The 22,342-nt window shown below is 34.8% G+C and overlaps 1 protein-coding gene across 1 annotated transcript in view; it reads right to left on the reverse strand.

Annotated features, from left to right (window-relative positions):
* The window catches only part of PELI2 (pellino E3 ubiquitin protein ligase family member 2), a 133,810-nt gene that overhangs the window by 46,228 nt on the left and 65,240 nt on the right, over positions 1–22,342 (reverse strand). Inside the window, exon 2 of the mRNA XM_044664896.1 lies at positions 18,449–18,578. Within this exon, the coding sequence (XP_044520831.1) occupies positions 18,449–18,578 (130 nt within the window). The remainder of the gene's footprint in view (positions 1–18,448; positions 18,579–22,342) is intronic.

Here is a 22,342-nt window from a genome sequence, read left to right on the forward strand (position 1 = left end):
ACTCATCCTAGCCGTAGAAATGATGTAATTCCTCACCTTCCTTAGTGGAGAGGGGAGACTAGTTACCCACACGTGACAATAAGTAACAAATCAAGAACAAGGGGCTGCCCTTTGGGCAGTCCAAATCAATGTAGAGACTGCCATTTGTCCACTTGAATTAGAGGTGGATCCACGGGAAGTGACGAAAGACACTATCTCTTAAGTAAGTTGGTTACTTCCTATGGAGGCAGTTCCCGCTCTGAACTTGGTGCTGAAGCCTCCCTTGAGACCTCAGACAGCTTCTACTCTGTATTGTCACGTGGGTAAGTTAGGCTGACTTCCTTGGCCTACCTAGGCCACTTCCAAACTCTGCCTTAAGCAGGGTTGCTGGGCCTTGTGGCTTACAGCTTCATTTATTTAGCCTTTTAACCTTCTCTCTCTAGTCCAGGCCTGACTAGCCTCTCCCTTTCTCTTTATTTCTATACTTTTACCTTCCTAGTTATAAATAAACTTGCCTAAATCCGATGCTGACTTGGGTCTGATTTAATTACAGAATGAATCTGAACTGTTGATTCCTGGTGGCCACGTTTTAAATATATATCTATAAAATACCTAAATTTCCCTCTTACAGGACAGAGATAAATTTATGTTTAGACCATTGCTTCTATATTTCTTTTTAGACACCATCACCTATCCTCTCCTAAAACTCAAGTCAAATAAAAAGGAAAAAAAAAAGATTAAAATTAGCAAAATGTAGTGTCAAACGACTTAACAGAAATTATATGATAGATCTCACAACTTTCTTTGTACTTAATCCAAAGCCAGGACTTTTATTACCACAAAAAAGACCTAATAAAATGATAGTTTTCAAATGAGTCAAACTGAAGAATTTATTTTAAATTTTATCAAGGTGGAAATGTAAGAATTTTTTCTTTTAAAGTATATAAATACTTACGTTTTTCTAAAATATTTTGAATAGAAAGAACTACTCTAAAACTTGTTTTGTGACTGACTTCACTGGTAATGTATGAATTACTACACAACATAATAAAATTTAGCAATGGTGGTGCATGTATCCACATGCAGTAGGAAAGTATAATCCTCAAAATTGGATGTGTTCATGCTATAATTTTTTGTGGTAGTTTTTATTATAAATTTTTGTAGTATTTCACAGAATTTATAATCCAATAACGATACAGTCAATGAAAATTAAAGACAATAGTTTTTTTAACACATTTTGATTAAGAACAGCCAATATAACTTCAAGAAAATTAGAGCCATTTCACATGATGGAAAGCTTTCTGAACATAGTACAGAACACTTAATAAAAGAAATGGCCATGACCTGACAGTTTTAGAAAGCATTTGACAAAGTTCCACATCAAAGGTTAGCAGCTGGAATAAAAGTCATAAAACAAGAAGAAAATTGGAATTGGAGAGATAAAACACTAATTATCAGGAAACAAATGGAAAATTACCAAGTAAAGAAGAGAAGAAATATATTTATCTATAGAGAAATAAGGCTTACAGACAAATTCTACACTTTCTGTTGGTTTTATTCTATGTAATAGAAACTACTTTAAATACAGACATCTTTAATTTGTAGCCATTACAAAATACAGTGGTGTCAGAAACAGCTCTTTAGATGATCAAAGACCTGGATTACTGGAAATAAAAATACTATCCATACAGATACCCCATAGGTAATGTGGTTAGGTGAACTCAAGTGCAAAGTTATTAGAGCATATAATACTGATCAAGATGGTGAAGTCAAACTGAGGAGAAAAATCTCTTAATGCGCTTTCAAAAACATAAGCCATTTAATCTAAGGATGTCAAAGGAATAAATTTTCCTGAGATAAATTATCTTTCAACTCTTATTCAGTCTATAATTTTGGATGATTATCATTAGACATAGAAAGAAACACTATCTTATTTGCCCTTTTTGATAGCAAAATGACAAAAGGTTAATATTAGCCTATACTTTAATAAAATTTTGATCAAGCGTACCACAGAGACTTGAGATACCAAACAGTGAACAGTAGTGAGTTACTACAGTTACTGTTGTTCCTAATTGGGCCACTTTATGGCAAAATACCATGGTAAATGAGGTGTAACACTTTAGGATTCAGCCTTTCACAAAAAGAAGTAACTTTTAAATAGCTACTACATTTCCTGCCTGAGTACATTTGAATGAATGTGTCCCATATTTTATCTACTTACATTTTTACTGGCATAAATATAACAATTTTATAAAGAAATACAAATATTTCCATGTCTTTGATTATCCTTTTCAAAGAACTAAAATATTTCAATTAACCTTTTATCTTGGCTATATCATACTGAGTCCCTATGGTGGTCCCAAAAGTGATGTGGGAAAAGTTATATATGTGATCAAAAGAATGATCAAAAAGTACTTCCTTTGTGTGGTTGTAGAGGGTGTCAGACATTCTCCCTAAGCCTTGGGCCCCAAGGGATTAAATAAGCCACACGGCAACAATTAAAAATTCAAGGCATACACCTAGCCCTTAATGGTTATATAATATAGAGGCAAGGGTAGCACTATGAAAGGATCTTCTTTAGAAACATGTAGTTCATTTAAGAACCAAAACAGACAATAAAAATCAATCAATAGGCAAGTATTTAATAAGTGTCTATTATTATGTGTCAAGCACTGTGGTGCTAGGACTACAAAGACAAAGAAGGAAACAATTTCCTCTCAGAAGCCTATATATTCTAATGGAGAATGTCATATGGATACAAATAATGCATTTACCCAAATCTATCACTTTTTGGTTTAGCAGGAGCTTTAATCACCTCCATGAATACAATCTTCAATTATTATATGGCTCTAATAGTTTTGCACCACATCTCAATCAATGCCTACCTCAAATTTTAAAATCTCTCTCTTAAAATGTTGGCCAGGTCATTGACTTAAATTTGATAAAAATATATGTTCTAACATGAATGTGCAACTGTCACATGTTTAGGGCAGAATGATACTCTGAATTGTATTTTATTTTATTTTTTAATTACTTAACTATTTTATTTTTTTAATTTTTATTTTGAATATTTTCTCCTAGTTATATATTTCATGTTCTTTCCCTCTCCCCCAAACCTCCCTAAACCCCCTTAGCCAATGCACATCTGAATTGTATTTTAAACAGCTCTGTATTGATATCAGACACTTATTTAATGAAAACAAACTATTTATTGAATGTCAAAGATATGGTTTGCATGCATCTGTAAATATGATTAAATATATACAATATCTAAGTTGGAAAGAGAAAACGCAAGAGATTCTATGAGGTCAAATTGTTTATACTGTTATATGGGAAGATAATATTTGTAATTCTTCAGAATTTTATCATTATTAGAGCAGTTAGAAGGCGTATACATAGACAGGGTAAAGGAATAAGTTGACTATGATGACATGATATCCAAAAAAAAAGAAAGAAAGAAATCAAGAGATGAAAAAGAGGATTGCACTGAGAGAAGAGAGAAGAGAAAGATAGAGTAGGATAAATTATCTTACTTGAATAAGTGTGAAAAAGCTGTTTAAGTGGAGGGGCAGATGAGGGTGATGACAGGTAATACTTCAACCTTACTATCATTTGGAATTGGCTGAGAGAGGGAATAACACCCATACTTAGGTATTGAAACCCAGCTTACCCTATAGGGAAGTAGGAGGAGAATAAGAGAAGGTAGAGGGGGTCTAATAGAAGAGAAGGTGATTTAGGGGAGGCAGTGGTTAGAAATAAACACTTGTGAGGAGGGACAGAATGAAAGGAGAAAGAACAGAAACAAAAGGGGAAAACAGGATAGAAGGGAATATACTGTATGAGACATAAAATGAATAATTTTGATTACATTAAATTTAAAAGGTTTGTAAAAAAAAAATACAATCAAAAATAGAAGGAAAACAACCGGTGGAGGGGGTGGGGGGGACTTTTACCACAAATTTCTCTGGTAGAATCCTCATTTCTCAAATATATGGAGACCTGAGTCAAATTTATTAGAATGTAAGGCATTCCCCAATTAACAAATGGTCAAAAGATATGAACAGGCAGTTTTCAGATTAAGAAATTAAATCTATCTACAATTATGTCAAAAAATGTTCTAAATCACTACTAATTAGATAAATACAAATTAAAATAACTCTGAGGTACCTATGCATACGCATCAGATTGTCTAATATGACAGTAAAGGAAAATGATATATGTTGAAGGGGGTGGGACAAATTGGGACAATCATGCATTGTTGGAGCTGTGAACTGATCCAACCATTATGGATGACAATTTGGAACTATGTCAAAGGGTTATAAAATTGTACATACCCATTGATCCAGCAATATCACTACTTGGTCTGCACACCAAAGAGATACAAGAAAAAGATTTATAGCACTTTTTTTGTGGTGGCAAAGAATTAGAAACTGAAGAAATGTCCATCAATTGGGGGGGAGGGGTGGCTGAATAAACTGTGGTATACGATTGTGATGGAATACGATTGTGCTATAAGAAATGATGAGCAGGACAACCTTAGAAAAACCTGTAACAAGTACATTAACTGATACTGAATGAAATGAGCAGAACCAGGAGAACACTGTACACAGGAACAGCAATACTGTATAATGATCAACTGCAAAAGACTTAGCTATTCTGAGCAATGCAACAGTCCAAGATAATTCTGAAGGACTAATGGCAAAGATAGCTATTCACTTCCAGAGCTAGAACTGAGGAGAGTCTGAATGAAGATCGAAGCATATTATTTTTCAACTTATTTGTGTTTTTATTTTTGGATTTTGGTTTTATATGAGTATTCAATTACAACATGACCAATATGGAAACATGCTTTGCAAGATTATATATGTATAATCCAGATCAAATAGGTTACTAAATCAGGAAGGGGGGAGGGAAGAAAGGAAGGAAGACAATTTGGATAGTATAATTTCAAAAACTAATGGGAAAGATTATTACATGTAACCGGGAAATAAAATGTTAAATTAAAATGTATTTTTAACATATATACACACATAGTACCTGATGCTATATATTTACTGGAAATAAATTTGGATAATATATATGCGTGTGTGTGTGTGAATAAATTTGGACAATATATATGCATACACACATGCTATACCCATATGTGACCATATATAACTTTATATGCACACACATATAATAAATACTGATTGATATAGAGAAATCAAGAAAAAAAGAACTGAAATTGGTATGTGAAATAATAGGATATATGGGTCTATTTGACTTTGACAAAGCAATCGGTAGCTACGTAACCTGGGAAGTTGAGTTTAAATGAGGATGAATATGGCAAGTCATTGGACTAATTTTTTTTTACAATAGCATTTCACTTTTTAAGTAGAGAAGTAGTATGAGTCACAGAATCCAATTTTGAATCCAAGATCTTCTACTTAAACTACCTGTGTGACCTTAGTCAAGTCACTTAAGGATTGAACTTGATGACCTTTAGGAACCATTCCAGTTCTAGATATATAATCCTATGAACATTCAGAACTTCCAGTTACAATTTTTGTTATACTACCAGCAATATCCTGAAAAACCACTTGGCAACATCAATAAAAATTTTTTAAGTTTCTACCACATGCTGGGCAATGTTCCAAGCTCTGGAGACACAAAGATAAAAATGAAGAAGTTCTTGCCCTTTAGGAGTTCATATCCTAGTAACCATGAAATAGTGGGTGGTTTTAACTAGTGCATTTATTTAAATGTAACTTCTTTAATCTTATTATTTTAGATAATCTTAAAATATTAAGAACTATTCAAATAATATTTAAAATAAAAGCCTTTAGAATGGCTTTTAATTAAGTTTGAGAGCACCACTTGTGATCATTTGAAAATTTTCCTTCTAATTCCTTGCTCTTCAACTGTTTTCATCTCAGCAGCAATTTTATGCAGAGGGAGGAACGAAGGATAATTCTCACCTATGCACAGAGGATAGAAGATAAACATATTACATCATTCAAATGTGTGTATGTGAAACTCAAGACCACAATCCAAAAGGATCTTTGAGAAACTTTAAGTGATTGGCAATAAAAACATCTTGAAACCATATTATATAAATAAAACGGATTTAAAATTTTGTTTTGCTTTAGCCAGTTTTTCCAACCAATACTAATTAAGGAAAGAGGGTAGTAATGGCATAAATAAGGTATGTGGAAAGTAAAGGATTAAAAATATGCACTTAATTAGAGCCCACATATCTTTAATTGAATTCATGTAGTTTTTGTTTGAATGAAATAACATATCTCAAAAGTCAAGACCACCAATCCAAAAGCAATGATACTAGAAAACAAATGGTCATCCCTCACCAGATGGGATGAAAAAAAAAAGACTACTTTTTTTTGGTGGCTCTAATTACTCAGTAAGTCTACGGCCATACCACCCTGAATGTGCCCGATCTCGTCTAATTACTCAGTAAACTACAACTAAGTGATTCCTTCGAAAACTGAAAGACAAACATCTTAACATAAGGTTTAACACGTTACCAAAAGAACACATGACACTTGGGAGAAATTACTCAAAATTACCAAAAGGAAAGGAAAAATCACTTATAACTACTTGAAATTTCTTTTTCTTGAACATTAAAGTTCTCTGACGCTAATGGTACTTAAACAATATATATTTTACAATTCAGGAAACTATACTTAGAAATGCCAATATTATTATTTTAGGCAACTGTCTATCATGTAAATATGAAGAAAACTAATAACTTGTGAAGTTTTGGAAGGCATAGTACATACATATTGTAATGCAAAGATGCAACAAAAGCTTTTGCCCTTGCAAAAGTTAACTGAAAACTTCTGGCAGTTAGAAGCCTTGGAATCCTGACAGGAGTTCAGTTAGAACCTGAGGCTTGAAGAGAGCAGAAGTTCTAATTGAAGCTCTGCTTTGGGTTTCAGCTTTGCTTTTGGCCTATGCTTTTGCCTCTGGACAATTTGAACCTAGCTAATTTCTCTGGACCTCTCCCTGACCTCTCCATAATATCCCCTTGTTACCTTTCTTGTATTTTCCCCTGTGGGCTCTGGGAGGAAGGATGACTTTTGGATCTTAGTGATTAGACTTTATGGGTTTAGTTTCCTTGTAGGCAAGTAGGACATCCTTGAATCAAACTATCCCTTATTTTATTGATTTAGTATACACTCTACTTTAAAGGCAGCCAAATCTTTCCTGGCTGGGGGAGCAGGCTCTTTCTCAGTCTAACCCACTCCTGTGACCCTCCCCCATCTTGAGTTTCTCCCTAGTAGCTGTCAGAAACCCCAAACCCTTCTCTCCTTCTGACTAATCCAAAATATTAATAAATGCCCTTGTTACCTACTCAAACCCTCTGGTGAATCATTGTGTCAAAGATTAGGCAAGGGTTGAAGAGGGAATGAATTATTTACTTTTATTTTCTGAGGGAACTGGAGGCATCCATCTTGGGAGGAAGTCCTTACCAGAGACTTCTTCCTGAACCCATCAGTTTCACTGACAGGGACTCTTCCCTCCAGGGAGGTGAGAAACTGACAAGAAAAGCCCTCAAGGCATATTAAACCATTTCTGACTGGCCCTACTCCTTGTATCTATAGAGATACCTTTCCTGCCTGGAAGGGTTCAGCCTATTCCCTCAAGTATCCTCTGTCTCTAGCCTGAGTGTCAAGCCTGTTTCAGCTGCCTCTCCTGAATACCCTACCTATTCCCTTGCCATCCAATATATCATCTCATTCATTCCTTCCCTAAACTCAGCCATCCCTTTCTTTCCTCTTCCATGTCAATTTATTCACCTTCTACCCCTCCTTATTAGCAAGGATTAAGAGAGCACCCCAACTTTGTTGATAACAATATATATTTTATATACATGCATGCAATATGTACACACATACATATATATTAATAAAAATCATGAAAAAACATATTTAATTTTCACCATCATTTATCTTATTGTCTTGAAATAAATATATATTCTGCCTAGAATCAGAAATAATCTTACCTCACGCAAAGTGGAACACTGACTTTAAAAGTTTATAAAAATACAGGTGTCCATTCCCCATCACAACTTTCCCCAATGGACTAGCCTAAGAAATTAAATGCGATTTGGGGGAAGAGTTTTGCGGAGACCACAAATGACACATTAAGACTAGCAGACAACACAGAAAAAGTTTAGAAATGCAAAAATGCATAAAAAATATATATAGTATTGTACATATGTGAACATAATTTATCTTTTAATACAATAAATATGCACAATTTATTTCTCAAAGTTAAAATAAGTAAAACATTAAAATTTGTGAAAAGAATATTAACAGATCTATCCTAAAATTTAGTAACTTATAAATACAGTTAAGATACTGTAAACATCCCACAAAAAAAAAGAAAAAAATTCAGACCTTCTCTGATACAAAAGAAGGGCCAAAAGTTATACAGATCTTTCACTCCTAGAAAGGGTTACTTGTATTTTGCCCAAACTATACAATGAAAATGATCCAATGTGGAAAACCAGGTCAATTAAAAAAAAAAATTTGTCAAACATATTTATAGAGGAAAGTTTTAGTGTCTAGAAGTTAAATTTTAAATCTTCCACTTTAATAGCTGTTAGGGGGAAAATTTTTTTGTCTTCAAGATAACTTAGCCTCCTTTTTCAAAGTAGTTTTTCTTTGCATTTACACCATAATCATTGTGCACCTTGTTTTTCTGGTTCTGTGGACTTTACTCTCTGCCTTATTTCATATAAGTTTTCCCATGTTTCTCTAAATTCTTCATAATTACTTGTGAATCTTAATAATAAAGCAAATGACTTCATTATGTAGGTATTTCCCTGCACTCCATACCCAGCTGCAGTTAAAAAATTAGAAAAAGGCTACCACAACTATATATAAAATCCAAGAGTCTTTTAAATAGATGGATCATCAGACAACTACATAAGCAAATTATAGTACAATTGGATAATGGCTGTAAAAGTAGTTTCCAAACTTGTGAGTTAGATGACTTATTTTTATTTAGACATCTGATTCTCATTTGAGAATGAAAGTTTTTATTTCTAAGTACTCAAAAATTCTAAGAATTTGCTTCAATTTAGGCAAGATTAAAGAAAAGAAGAGAATGCTTCATATGATGATTCCTAAGGTCCAATTCAAAGTTTTAATAATCAGTGTGGTAAGTGATTCAGAAATAATGTTCCACTACCTTAGGCTAAATTGCATAAAGGCCTTTCATACAGCATTTTAGTTTAATAGCTATTAAAGTGTCTGTTATTCAGATTTATAACTTTCTTGTTAAATAGATACTAAGACTGATGTTCAGCTTCAAATTATGAGACATTATCAATCTATTAATCAACAAGTATTCCTTAATGGCCTATTATATGACAGGTTCTGTGTTAGGCACCATGAAGAGAAGTACAAAAAAATGAAGCAAATCTTTAATTAAACTGAGCTTACAGTGGGCACGACAAATAGGTAGGCAGATAGCACAAATATATCTCCAGATACATGTATATACAAAGTAATTAAATACAAGACAGTTTGGGTGGGAGGGTACCAATACTTGGGAGGATCAGGAAAAGGTTCATGAAGAAGATAGTACTTGAACTTTCTTAAAGGAAGATTGGGGTACTTGGGGATCTCATCAGTTTCCACAGTTTCAATTATTTATGCTGACGAAGACCAACTTATTCAGCACAAACCTATCTTCCAACCTTCAGGCGTATCTCTAATTGCCTATTAGATATCTCAAAACTGAAGTCCTGTAGATCTTAAGCTCGACATGTCCAAAATGGAACTCAAGTATTTTTCTCCCCAAACCGTTCCCTTTCCAAACTGCCCCTAGAACTGTCAAGGCCACTACCAGCCTCTCAGTTGCCCAGGACTTTTGCCAGGACCTGTCAACACCCTCACCTTTCTGGGGCAGACCCTCATCTCCTCAAACCCTGTATATTGCAACAGCCACCTGATTTGTGTGCCTGACCTAAGGCTTTCCACACAGAAACAAATATGAAATCCTCTGTTGCCTCACCTGGCTCCCTTCCAAATTCCCTAAACTTTACTCCTCCCCTCAATACTCTTCAATCCAGTGACACTGGCTTCCTTACTGCTGCTCATACAAGGCACATCATCTCCAGGCTCAGAGGACTGTGAATGGCTGTCCTTCCATTCCTATAATGTACTCTCTACCGCTTTCTCCTGGCTTCCCTGAAATTCTTCAAGTCCCAACTAAAATCCTATCTTAGCAAGAAATCTTTTATGATTCCCATTCTTGTTAGTTCTATTCTTCTGTTGATTATACCCAATTTACTCTGTATATATTTTGCTCTTACATTGTTATTTTAATGTTGTCTCCTCCATTAGCTCTGAGCTACTTGAGAGGAGACTTTCTTTTTTTCTTTATATTTTCAGCACTTTACATAGTGCCTACGCACATAACAGGCTAAATTAATAAATGCTGACTGACTTATTTCTAAATTTCAGTGTCTTAAAAGGTTATAGAGGACTTTAAAAATGGATGTATTGGGGCAGTTAGGTTGCACAGTCTAGAGTCAGGAGGACATAGGTTCAAATCTGGCCTCAGACACTTCTTAGCTGGATGACCCTGAGCATGTCATTTAACCTCAATTGCTTAGCTCTTACTACAATTCTGTCTTAGAATTAATACTACAACAAAAGGTAAGGGATTAAAAAAAAAACAAAAGGATGTGTCTTTCATATGTTTTGTAATTGATCAAAAAGTATACAAATATGGGGTGAGGTGAGCAGGTATTTTATGAGGCTGACTTTTTTTTTTTTTTAAACCCTTGTACTTCGGTGTATTGTCTCATAGGTGGAAGATTGGTAAGGGTGGGCAATGGGGGTCAAGTGACTTGCCCAGGGTCACACAGCTGGGAAGTGGCTGAGGCCGGGTTTGAACCTAGGACCTCCTGTCTCTAGGCCTGACTCTCACTCCACTGAGCTACCCAGCTGCCCCATGAGGCTGACTTTTATCTGAACCAGACAAAAGAGAGACAAATACAAAAGCATATACAAACCCACACAGAGGCAGAAAGTTAAGGATAGAAAAAAAATTGAATTCAACAGATAAACAGGTAGGAACAATAAGAAGGGAAAAAGCTTATTAAGCAACAAGACAGAGCTAAGGAGAGAACAGTCACAAGTAGAAAAAGTGTTCATTTCAGAGGATGGATTAAAAAGAAAACAAGTATAAGAACCAGAGATTAATGAAGACAAGAGGAACAAAGAAGAAGAAATAGACCACTTTGATTATTATGCAGTAGTGTTAATCATATTCCCTTTTTTTCATTTACCTCCTTCTTCTTTGAAAAGGGGGATGGCAAGAAGAAAAAAGTATAAGATGTAATGGAGCAAAAAATGGCAATTATCAATTTTAACTTTGAATGTGAAGAGCATGAATTAACTTACAGATCAGAGGAAGATAATTTATTATCTTTCACATAATTTCAAAAAATCTGGGGATAGAATCATGATAGGGCAAGAGTAAAAATAGAGTTAAAAGAGATTAGGAAGAAAACAGCATTCTCTTAAAGGCATCATAGAAATAATATAAATGTTATCTATCTACCCATTAGATTGACAAAGTTAACAAAAAAGAAAAATGGCAAATATTGGATGGCCTAAGGAAAATATATGTATTAATATTTATTATTATTTTAAAGCTGTGGAATGATCTAGCCATCTTGCAAAGCAATTTGGAAGTATGCCTAAAAAGTTATTCAATTATGTATATCCTTTGATACAATGATATCACTAGTCAAGTCAATGATGAGGTAAATTCTCTAAAATTTTTTCAGTCAAGTATGAGGCATTTTTTCAGATGAAAAAGGGTGCAGGGATGGGAGCTCATGGGAGCCAGGGGGTGGTTCGTGGAGACATGAAAACAGCTAGAAAAGTCATTGTGGTAAAAGGGTAGTGAATCAATTAAGGAGAGGTATATAAGAGAAAGAGAGAGAATTTGGGAAAATAAATGTTTTTCAACTAAAGAAAAAGTAAAAGTTAAATGCAAATAAAAGCAACTGGGTTTTGACTTATGTTCATGAGAAACCTATAATCCTTAAGTTGTCTATGCATCCTGTTTTTGAGTTCAATATTTCTTGCTTATATAGAGACCATGTTTTCTTTTGACATTATTGCTTTTTGTTTCTCTTCTTCCAGATTGTTCTTTACTTCTGATATGAGCATTTCCTGTCAGTTATACTCTTTTGTTTCTTAAATGAGACTTGTCACAATATTTTCCTATTCTGCCAATTGTTTCTGCTGTGCAAACTTTATATTCTTTTCTTTTTTATTTCTCTTTAAAACCATTTAGGAATATGCTATGGTTCCATGCTCTTGGGAATCCACAGGGTCTGTCTAATGAAAAAATGGGTTTATTTCCTTTGTCTTTCAATATTTATTCAGAGATGTCTGGCCCTGCTTAGCGAATCTGGAGGCCATATTCCCTTCAGTTATTAATAATTTCCCTATCACTTTATCTCCTTATGCTGAAGATCCTTCTGAGATCTTGGTAATTTCAGTTTGTTTTTCCCCATTTCATATTCCCTTATTCCTCATTTTCTGACTCCCTCCTCTTTGAAGGTGGTTCCCCAGAGGCTAGACCTCAGAGCTGTAAGAATCCTCCCACGATGAGCAATTCATATTTTACCAGTCTCAGTTCTTTCTGAAGTGACTTCTGGGAGGCCAGAATAGGATTCTTTGGTTTAACTCGACCTAATGGAACCACATACATTATGATATGCTGCCCCAGATTCCCTCTCTTTTGCGATTCTCTAGTTCAGTATTATTGTAGCACAGGACACAGCAGTATCAACTAGAATAAGCTGCTTTTTCATTTTCTTTGGCACAAAGTTTGGAGGATTGGGCAGAGTAGATCTGAATTCTGTTCCAAACCCATGTGCTGACCTGTTCACACCTATTAGCGAGTATGATGGGTGGTGAGGAAGGTAGTGTTAAGTGAGCATGCTAGGAGTTAAGGATTAGCTATCTCTACTATCATAGAGACAGTTGGATTGGCTTTATTTCTTGATTACAATTCCTATTCTGGAGAGGACTTAGATGTCATGAGGACAACAGAATGTATCTAGTCCTCTACTTTAGTGGTCATGTGACCTGGATGTCATCCAATGAAATCTACTGACCCTTCATTGCCCTCATAACTCTCTTATCTTAACTTGGTCTAATTCAGCTCCTTTCCCAATTTTATTTCCTTCAATGCCATAGTTACCACCTTTCCACACCAGGAATTCTGATATTACAATCTAAATGAAGTGTCTTTGATACTGAAAAAAAGTTTTATGTATTTTTAAAAAAAAGAATCTTTACATATTTAATGTGGGGTTTTCTGGTTAAGAAGACAATTTGAAGAATTATATAGAAGCCTAGTTCTCCCACATAAATCCTAGCAAATACTTGAAAAGGACTTCAGAAAAACCAATGACAAAGAAAACCCAAAAGAATCACAAGTAAGCTCCTCATTCCCGTGCAAAAATGCATAAAAGACAACCAGAAAATAACAACGGATAAAAGGGCCAGAGTGAACAGAGGCAAAAATGAAAACCTGCCCAGGTGGGGAGAGGCAATGCATAAGGGAAGGCAGCATGGACTCAGGAAAACCAACAAGAGGCCTGTAAAGCTGGAGAGAAGAACCATACTAAAGGAGCTAGCATGAGCTGACAAAAAAAAAAAAAAATCTTGAAGCCAGTTAGCCACTGTTTTAGCCAGGGAAGTATTATAATTCATTTCAAGTTCCCTTGACCAGGAACCTAAGGCCAGATGGCTTCCATAGCACAGACACCACAGACACAGTGACAAGCTTGCTTTCCTCAAAGAATTGAAAATCACGAGAAGAAAGAAAGCCCTCTCAGCACCTGGATAACAGCACCAAGAGGCTGAAATAGAGACCTCAACTCAGAGTTTATGAGCAGGAGACTGTCAGGACAAAGTACAGAATTAACTTGTAGCTGGAGCTTATATAAAAAGAAAAAAGCCAGACTCTGCAGTAGTCCATCCAGAAACCAAGGAAGAAGCTAAGGATTATGGCTATGGGTGGACCCTAATAGTGGATGTTGACCAGTCTGGAAAGTAAGTAGTAGTAGAACTCATACCATATACTACAAAATGAAATTAGGCTTATCCTACACATTGGAGAAGATCAGAGAAGAATGGCCCAAGCACCCAATCCCCAAATGGATGAAAACATCAAACACAATGAAAAAATACCAGCAGTTAAGAGAAATATAAGAAGTAAAACCAGAAGAAAGCAAGCCTATAACAATTACAAAGAGAACCTCAGAAAATTGAATGATGTGGTTATGAGGCCAAGAAGAATTGCTAGAAAAAAAGAGAGCAGGAAATTAAAAAATGAAATTAGAACAAAATGAGAATTTGAAAGGAAAATATTAAAAGGGGAACAAATAACTCAGAAAAGGAAATACTGGTGAAAACAGAAATGAATGATTCCAGAGCAAGAAGAAATATAAGACTAAAGTCAAAAGACTAAAAAATAGGGAAAAAAAATTTTTTTTTGTTAAGATATCCATGTAACAAGTGACAAAGAATCAGTCTAGGAGAGATTAAATTAGTAATAATCAGACCCTCTGAAAATCATGAAAAATCCTGGAAACTTTATTTTAAGAAACCATTAAAAAAAAAAACCCTTCCCTTCTGTCTTAGAATCAATATCACATATTGATTCCAAGGCAAAAAAAGTAGAAAAGGATAGGCAATTGGAGTTAAGTGACTTGCCCGTGGTTACACAGCTAGAAAAGTATCTCAGGCCCCATTTGAATCCAGGATCTCCCATCTCCAAATCTGTTTCTCTACCCATGGAGCTACATAGCTGCCCCTCAAAGAAGCATTGTAAAATTTGCCTACTTCTATTAGAACCAACAGTTTTACCCTGTGGCCAAATTCAATTTATACCAAAAATTCAAGATTCATCTAATATTAGGAAGAACATAAAAATAGCATGCTGTTATTATTAACAAAATAAAGAAAAGCCACATGATTAAATCAATAACTATAAAGCTACTGCTTTGTCCAATGCAATATCCACCTGTGTTTGAAATATTTAAAAGCCCAGGAATAAATGGACTGTTACTTAATATGACAGAAAATAGTTTCCCAAAGAGAATTTAGAACTCAAATTTTTTTTAAAGTTAAAATTGCTTTTATATATAATTGGGGAAAAATAAAATATTAAAAAAAAAAAAACAAAAACAGGTACCTACAACCAAGAACTAGCATTATCTATAATAGAGATGAGAAAGTTTTTTCCAATAAGATTGCAGATAAAATAACTGTTGACCCATTGTCATTACTATTATCTGATATAGTTCTAGCAAATACAAGTTAAAACAATTAGACCAGAAAAAGAAATTGAGGGAACAAAAATGAAAAGGAAAATTTTTACTTTCAGTTAATAATATTAAGGTTTGATTACAGAATTAACTAAAAATTAATTGAAACAATTAATAACTTCAAGAAAGTAGCAAGCTATAAAACAATTCTATACAGATCAACCTTTCTGCATAATACCAAGAAAAGCCAGGAGTAAAAGAAAGAAAAAGAAATTCCTTCTAAAACTGAGAACATATACAGTATCAGAATCAGCTATCAATAGCCACACATAATTACATCAATACAACTTCAAAACACTCTTTGCAAAAACATAAGTATAAATAATTAGTAAGATTATTTGTTCATGGTTGAGCCTTGCTAGTATAATTTCTAAAAGACAACATTATCTAAAATAAATTAAAAGACTTGGACCATGCAATTAGAATACCAAAAGGTTCTTACCTTATTGAACTAGTGAAAAAATTGAATCTCAAAGGAAATAATGAAAGGAAATGTGGGAAGGCAGGGGATCTAGGTAGTATGAGATCTCAATCAATTCTATAAATAACATCATAGAAACTATTTGGTATTCATTAAAAATTTTTAGAGCTTACTACAGAATATGAGTTAGAAGGAACCTCAGTAACTATCCAACCCAACCTATATAACCAAAGGAATCCTCATATATCCAACAACTGATCATTCACCCTCTGCTTGAACAACAAAATAATATATATATGACCCAATACATATATATGTGTGAGTGTGTGTGTGTATACACATATATATAAAATCCGGAAGCAACTGAATCTAGTAGCACGTGATTGATAAATGTAAAGATCTCAACTCTTAGAGGTAAAGACTCCCTATCTGAAGAAACTAGCTAAGAGAGCTGGAATGCAGTCTGATAGAAACTAAATTTATACCAACATTTAACACCATGTACAATAATAAGTTCCAAATGGACATAAGATGTAGATATAATAAGCTCCAAAAAGATACAAGAACTGGACTATAAAGGTCACATCCTAAACAAATCAGAGGAGAAAAGAAGATACTTTTTACATCTATGAAGCGGTAAAAAGTTCTTGACCACATAAGATTGAAAAAGCTTTGCATATAACAAAATCATTGCAAATAGAATTGGAGGAGAAATAGTTAATAGGGGAAAAGTTTTAGAGCAAATTTCTATGATAAAGGTCTGATATCCAAAATCTAAAATGTGGGAAGCAGGGTAAGAATGAAATTAATGCCCGAGAGATCACAGAGTCATGGAACCTGAATAGGCCGTTCTTAAAAGAGGACAAACTATGAACAATCATATGAAAATAAATTATCCAAATAACTAATTAAAGAAATGTAACTTAAAATAAATCTGAGGTTCTATCACAACCTCATCAGATAAATAAACAACAAAAAAAGGAACGTTATAATTACTGGAGGAACTGTGGAAAGATACGTACACTAATATACTTTTAGTGGAAGTGTGAATTGGTTCAACTATTCTGGAAAGCACTTTGGAATTATGTCCAAAACATTACTGTGCTTTGACTCAGTAATGTCATTATATCAATGAGATCCCAAAAGGTCCAAGATAGAAAGAAAAGACTCATACATATTAAAGTACTATTTATAGCAGCATTTTTTGTTTTAGCAAAGAATTGGAAACAAATTGGATATCTATGCTTGAGCAACAATGACAAAGATTTTCAACAAATTATGGCAAATGAATATTATTAGACCATTAAAAAAAAGATGGAAAAGATGGAAGCAAAGAAGCCTAGGGGGACTTTTATGAACTTTCAGGACTTTTATGAAATACTTCCCACCTCTTGGCCAAGACATAATAGTATAGACAAAAGGAAAGTGCAGAATAAGCCAAATTTTCTGGGTTAAACCCAATTTAAGTTTAATTAGGTATGGCAATATTAAAAAGAAAAAAAGAAAAGCATGTTAATGAATAATTTTTTTAAAAGAAAAGAAAAAACAGAAGGGGCAAGTAGGTAGCTCAAAGGCTGGGAGATCCAGGCCTGGAAACAGGAGATACTGGGTTCAAATCTGGCCTCAGACACTTCCTAGCAATATGACCATGGGCAATTCACTTAATCCCAAATGCCTAGCCTTTACCACTCTTTTGCTTTAGAAAAATACTTGGTACTGATTCTAAGATAAAAGGTAAAAGGTGTGTTTTTTGTTTTAATGAACAAAATAGAGCAGAAGAAACTTCAAAGAAACCACAAAAGTAGAGTAGTGTCATAACTATATGATGGTATACTTAGAGAATCTGAGAAAAATTAACCTATAAGAATTCTATCTTGACTCATTTTCTCAGAATTTTTTCAAGAATGGCTTTTTTAAAAATGTCACCCCAAATTGCTTATAATAAAAAGTAGCTTCTCTTTTTCTTGCCAAAAATTTAAGGCTAAATACTCGATTTTTATTCTCAACATTTCTTCAACTCAATTTCAATCTGTTATTTACTTTTCCTCATCAAAACAAGACAACTCTAACTAGCATTATAAAAATTCCATCTACAATGCTTCAAAACAGGATTAGGAGAATTTTTGTCAGAAGATTAACAGAATTAGTGTTGCATTTCCAAGGCTTGGATAGAAGTATACATATTGCATATATTATCATGAAGCTATCAATAACCTTTATAATTTATCATTAATATTTTCTAGATAAGGAACCTGGAACCTATGAACATGATGGGAAAAAAAGCACAACCAAAAAGAATGGAAATTGTCAAATAAGTTATGACCTCTTTTTTTTCCCTCCCTAAATGCCAGAAAGCAAAATTTAAAACTATTTTAAAATTCTGAGGTAGTATGCTGCAAATACAACTCCTAATAGTACAAGTTGTGATCAATTTAACATTCAAAGAAATCACAAATTCAATAACAGTGCTGCTATTTCTAGCCCTATGAAAATATTTACTGGAAAAAAACATAACACTTAAACACTCATAATTAAATTTAATTTAAAATGCATGATTTTCATCATATCCTAAAAGAATGATGACTAAAAAAAAAAAGAGAAAATCAGTCAAGAAGAATAAACATCATCCAGAATAATTTACTCTGACAGACCCACTCTTTTCCAATGTCACATACCTTGGATGCCTGGGGTGTTGATATTACATGAACAGTGCTTGGCTTGACTCCATTAGCCTTTGGGCGTTTGTAAAGAGCAAACCTGCTTTTCCTACGTCCTCGGTCTCCATTAGGAAGTGCACCATTGTACCTACAAAAAATTGTGTAAGAGTTCACATATTTGAAAAATGAGAATCAAAGTTTAGATAAAACAAGGGAAAATACAATCAACCATAAAATATTTACCACTAAATAATGTCTCAGAAGGAAAAAAGTGGCTAATACATAGACTTTAATAGTAACCAAATTTTAAATAACAATTTTGAGAGAAATTTATGAGCAATTAGAAGTTCCTTATATAAAATAAGTTAGTATTAGCTTTGACAATTTACTAAACTTAATGTTAAACATATTTCATCTACTGAACTTAGGGAAAGTAGGAAATCTCTGTTTTCTTTTGTCCCCCCAAGTTTCCTTTTGTTTCCTAGTCAAAATATTTAGAAAACAGATTAATGGAAAACCACAGTGGCTGGAAAATAGCTGCTTTCAGAGTCAATTGGACCTGGGTTCCAGACTCTTTGCTGACTAACATTATTATTTCATTGCCATTAGACAACATTTTAAAGTTCTAAGCTGTAGAGAAGAAAGGTAATGATCAGATCAAGGAAGTTCTTCATGCAATTACAGTCCTGATTTTTAAAAAGACATGCTAAATAATCCACATCATCTTCATATGTGGCCATTCAGGGAAACATCTGAGCTCATCACACTCCTCAAGGTTCCCATATAAATTTTCTGTCAAGGAGGAGCTGGACCTTACCACTCTTTTGCCTTAGAACCAATAATTATTGATTCTAAGGAGGAAGGTAAGGGTTTTAAAAAAAAAAAAAAAAAAAAAAAAAAAAAAAAGGAGCTAAAAAGGCAGATTCCCAGTGAGTGGGGTGCAGGACTGATCTCTAGGCTCAAAGGCCACAGCCAAAGGATTATTTATTTCTCCAAGGGGCCAGAGGAGCAGGAGGCCTGTGCTCTAAGGTAGTCAGGGCAAAGATAAAAGAGATGACTTCATGCAAACTAAGACGAACTGAGACAGGAGAGGGTCATACAGACACTGGAGAGACCCCTTCAGTGAAGTCTATAGGCATGACAAAAAACAGAGCCAGAAATGCATCCACCCAGGGACTTGTGGGCCCTGGCTACTTTAAGAAACTCTAACACTTTCCCGAGGATTCAGAGCTATTTCGATGGACAGACTCAAAGAGCAGTTGGAAACTGTTCAACGTCACTGTGGCAGAAGGTCTCCAAGTAGAATATTCTAAAGATCCATGCCTGGCAATGAGCATCTTATTTTATCAATGACCTAGAAAAAGGTATAGATGGTATCCCTTTTAAAAATGGGAGAGATAAGAGAGAAGAGGCAAGAAAACAAGTGTTTGTTAAAAACCTGATATGTGCCAGGCACTGTACTAAGCACATTACAAATATTATCTCATTTGATCCTCACAACAACCTGGAAGATAAATGCTATTATTATTCCCTTTTTACAGCTGAGGAAACTGAGACAAGCCTGGCTGAATGACATGCCCAGGGTCAAACAGTTAGAACACCTCTAAGTGGGCATTTGAACTCAGGTTTTTCTGATTCTGGGAACAACACTTTATTCACTGGGCCACTTTAATTAACAAAATTATAGGAGAAAATTCTGTTCCTTCCATTGCAGGCACAAACCTGTCAATAACAATTTTTATTCACGTAAATGATTTTAAACGTAGGCATTTTTTTCCTTCAGTAATGTCCAAACTAACCAAGTCTCTTCAGGCCCCAAGACATTTCTCTAACACGTCATTTTTTTTATTATTTAAATTTTTTATTTATTTTTTTTTAGAATATTTTTCCATGTTTACATGATTTATTTTCTTTTCCTCCCCTCTTCCCTCCCCCTCCCAGAGCCAACAAACAATTCCACTGGATTGTACAAATATTGTCACTTAATACCTATTTCCATATTATTCATTTTTGCTATAAAGTAATTTTTTAAAGTCTAAATTCCAAATCACATACCCATATATACACATGATAAGTGATATCATGTTTTGCATTTGCATTTCTACTCCCATATTTCTTGCTCTCAGTGTGGACAGTATTCTTTTACATAAGTCCTTCAGGTGTGTCCTGGCTTGTTCCATGCTACCAATAGCAAGGACTATTACATTGGATTTTTCCACAATGTCTTACTTTCTGTGTACATAATGTTCTTTTGGTTCTGCTCATTTCACTTTGCATCAGTTCACTGAGGTTCTTCCAGTTCATATGGAAAGCCTCCAGATCATCAATCTTTACAGCACAATAGTATTCCATCACCACCAGATACCACAATTTGTTCAGCCACCCAAATGAGGGACACCTCATTTTCCAATTTTTTTGCCACCAAAGAGTGCAGCTGTATTTTTCCTTATTATCTCTTGAGGTACAAACCCAGCAGTGGTATGGCTGGATCAAGGGGCAGGCATTCTTTTAAAGCCCTTTGCATATAGTTCCAAATTGCCTTCCAGAATGGCTGGATTAATTCACAACTCCACTAGCAATGCATTAGCATCCCAATTTTGCCACATCCCCTCCAACACTTATTATTTTCTTTTACTGTCACATTGGCCCATCTGATAGGTGTGAAGTAGTACCTCAGCACTGCTTTGATTTGCATTTCTCTAATTATAAGAAGTTTAGAACACTTTTTTCTGCGCTTATTTTTAAGTTTTAATTTCTTAATCTGAAAACTGCCTATTCATATCCCTTGACCATTTGTCAATTGGGGAATGGCTTGATTTTTTGTACAACTGACTTAGTTCCTTATAAATCTGAGAAATGAAGAGCTTTGTCAGAGGTTTTTGTTATAAAAAAATTTTTTCCCCAATTTGTTTCTTCCCTTCTAATTTTGGTTACTTTGGTTTTGTTTGTACATAAATGTTTTAATTTAATATAATCAAAATTATTCATTTTATATTTGTAGTACAAGTATTATGGAAAAGTAAGGGGATAGGATGATGTTGGTATATAATGTTGGGGAATATAGGAAGGTAAGGGATAAATGGGGAATATAGGAAGGGCTGCTCAAACAGACTAATCACAGAGGCTAGAGACAGAGGGTATTGGGAGGAAACAGGCTGGGTCCTTCAAGCAGTCAGGCTATCTCTATGATACAAGAAGAATAATCAGCCAGAAATGATATGGGTCTAGCTGAAGGGTTTTTGATATTATTTTCTAAAGTCCCTTGAGGGAGGAGTCAAGAGGCTCCTCCCTGCCAGCAAAACTGAAATCTACAGGAAGTCTCTGTTGGCTACTTTCTGCCCAAGATGGATGCCTAGGTTTGCCCTCAAGAAACAAAAGTAAAGTTATTCCTTCCCTCTTCAGCCTTTGTCCTAGTATTCAGTACAATGATTTACCAAAGGCTTTTGTGTAGATATCAAAGGGGATGTATTGATGCCAGGGGTAAGCTGAGGGAAAGGGGTTTGAGGTTTGGTAACTGCTGCTAGGGGAAGCTAATGCTGGGAGAGGTTCACAGAGGCCGGCTCCCTCAGACAGGGATAGTTTCACTGCCCTGAGGTAGTTAGGATTTATCAGATCACTGGATCAGGGGAAAGCTTGGTTTAGGTTGTCCTTCCTGCCTACAGAAGCTAAATCCCATGATTTCCACCCACCAGACCACCCTTCCTCCCAAGGCCCAATGGGGAAATCCAGGGAAATAGCAGGATGTAAATGGAGAGGTCAAGGAGAGGTCCCGAGAAGAGAAATCAGGCAAGTTCCAAAATGCCCCAAAGGCAAAAGGCCCTTCAGTTGGTACCCCAGGGATCCCAGCCCCCTGGCTGGTTCAACATTCTAAACTTTTTCAACTGTCAGGGCTGCTACAGTTAGTTTGCAAAA

The sequence above is a fragment of the Gracilinanus agilis genome, chromosome 2 (assembly GCF_016433145.1).
Source record: "Gracilinanus agilis isolate LMUSP501 chromosome 2, AgileGrace, whole genome shotgun sequence".
NCBI classification, from domain to species: domain Eukaryota; kingdom Metazoa; phylum Chordata; class Mammalia; order Didelphimorphia; family Didelphidae; genus Gracilinanus; species Gracilinanus agilis.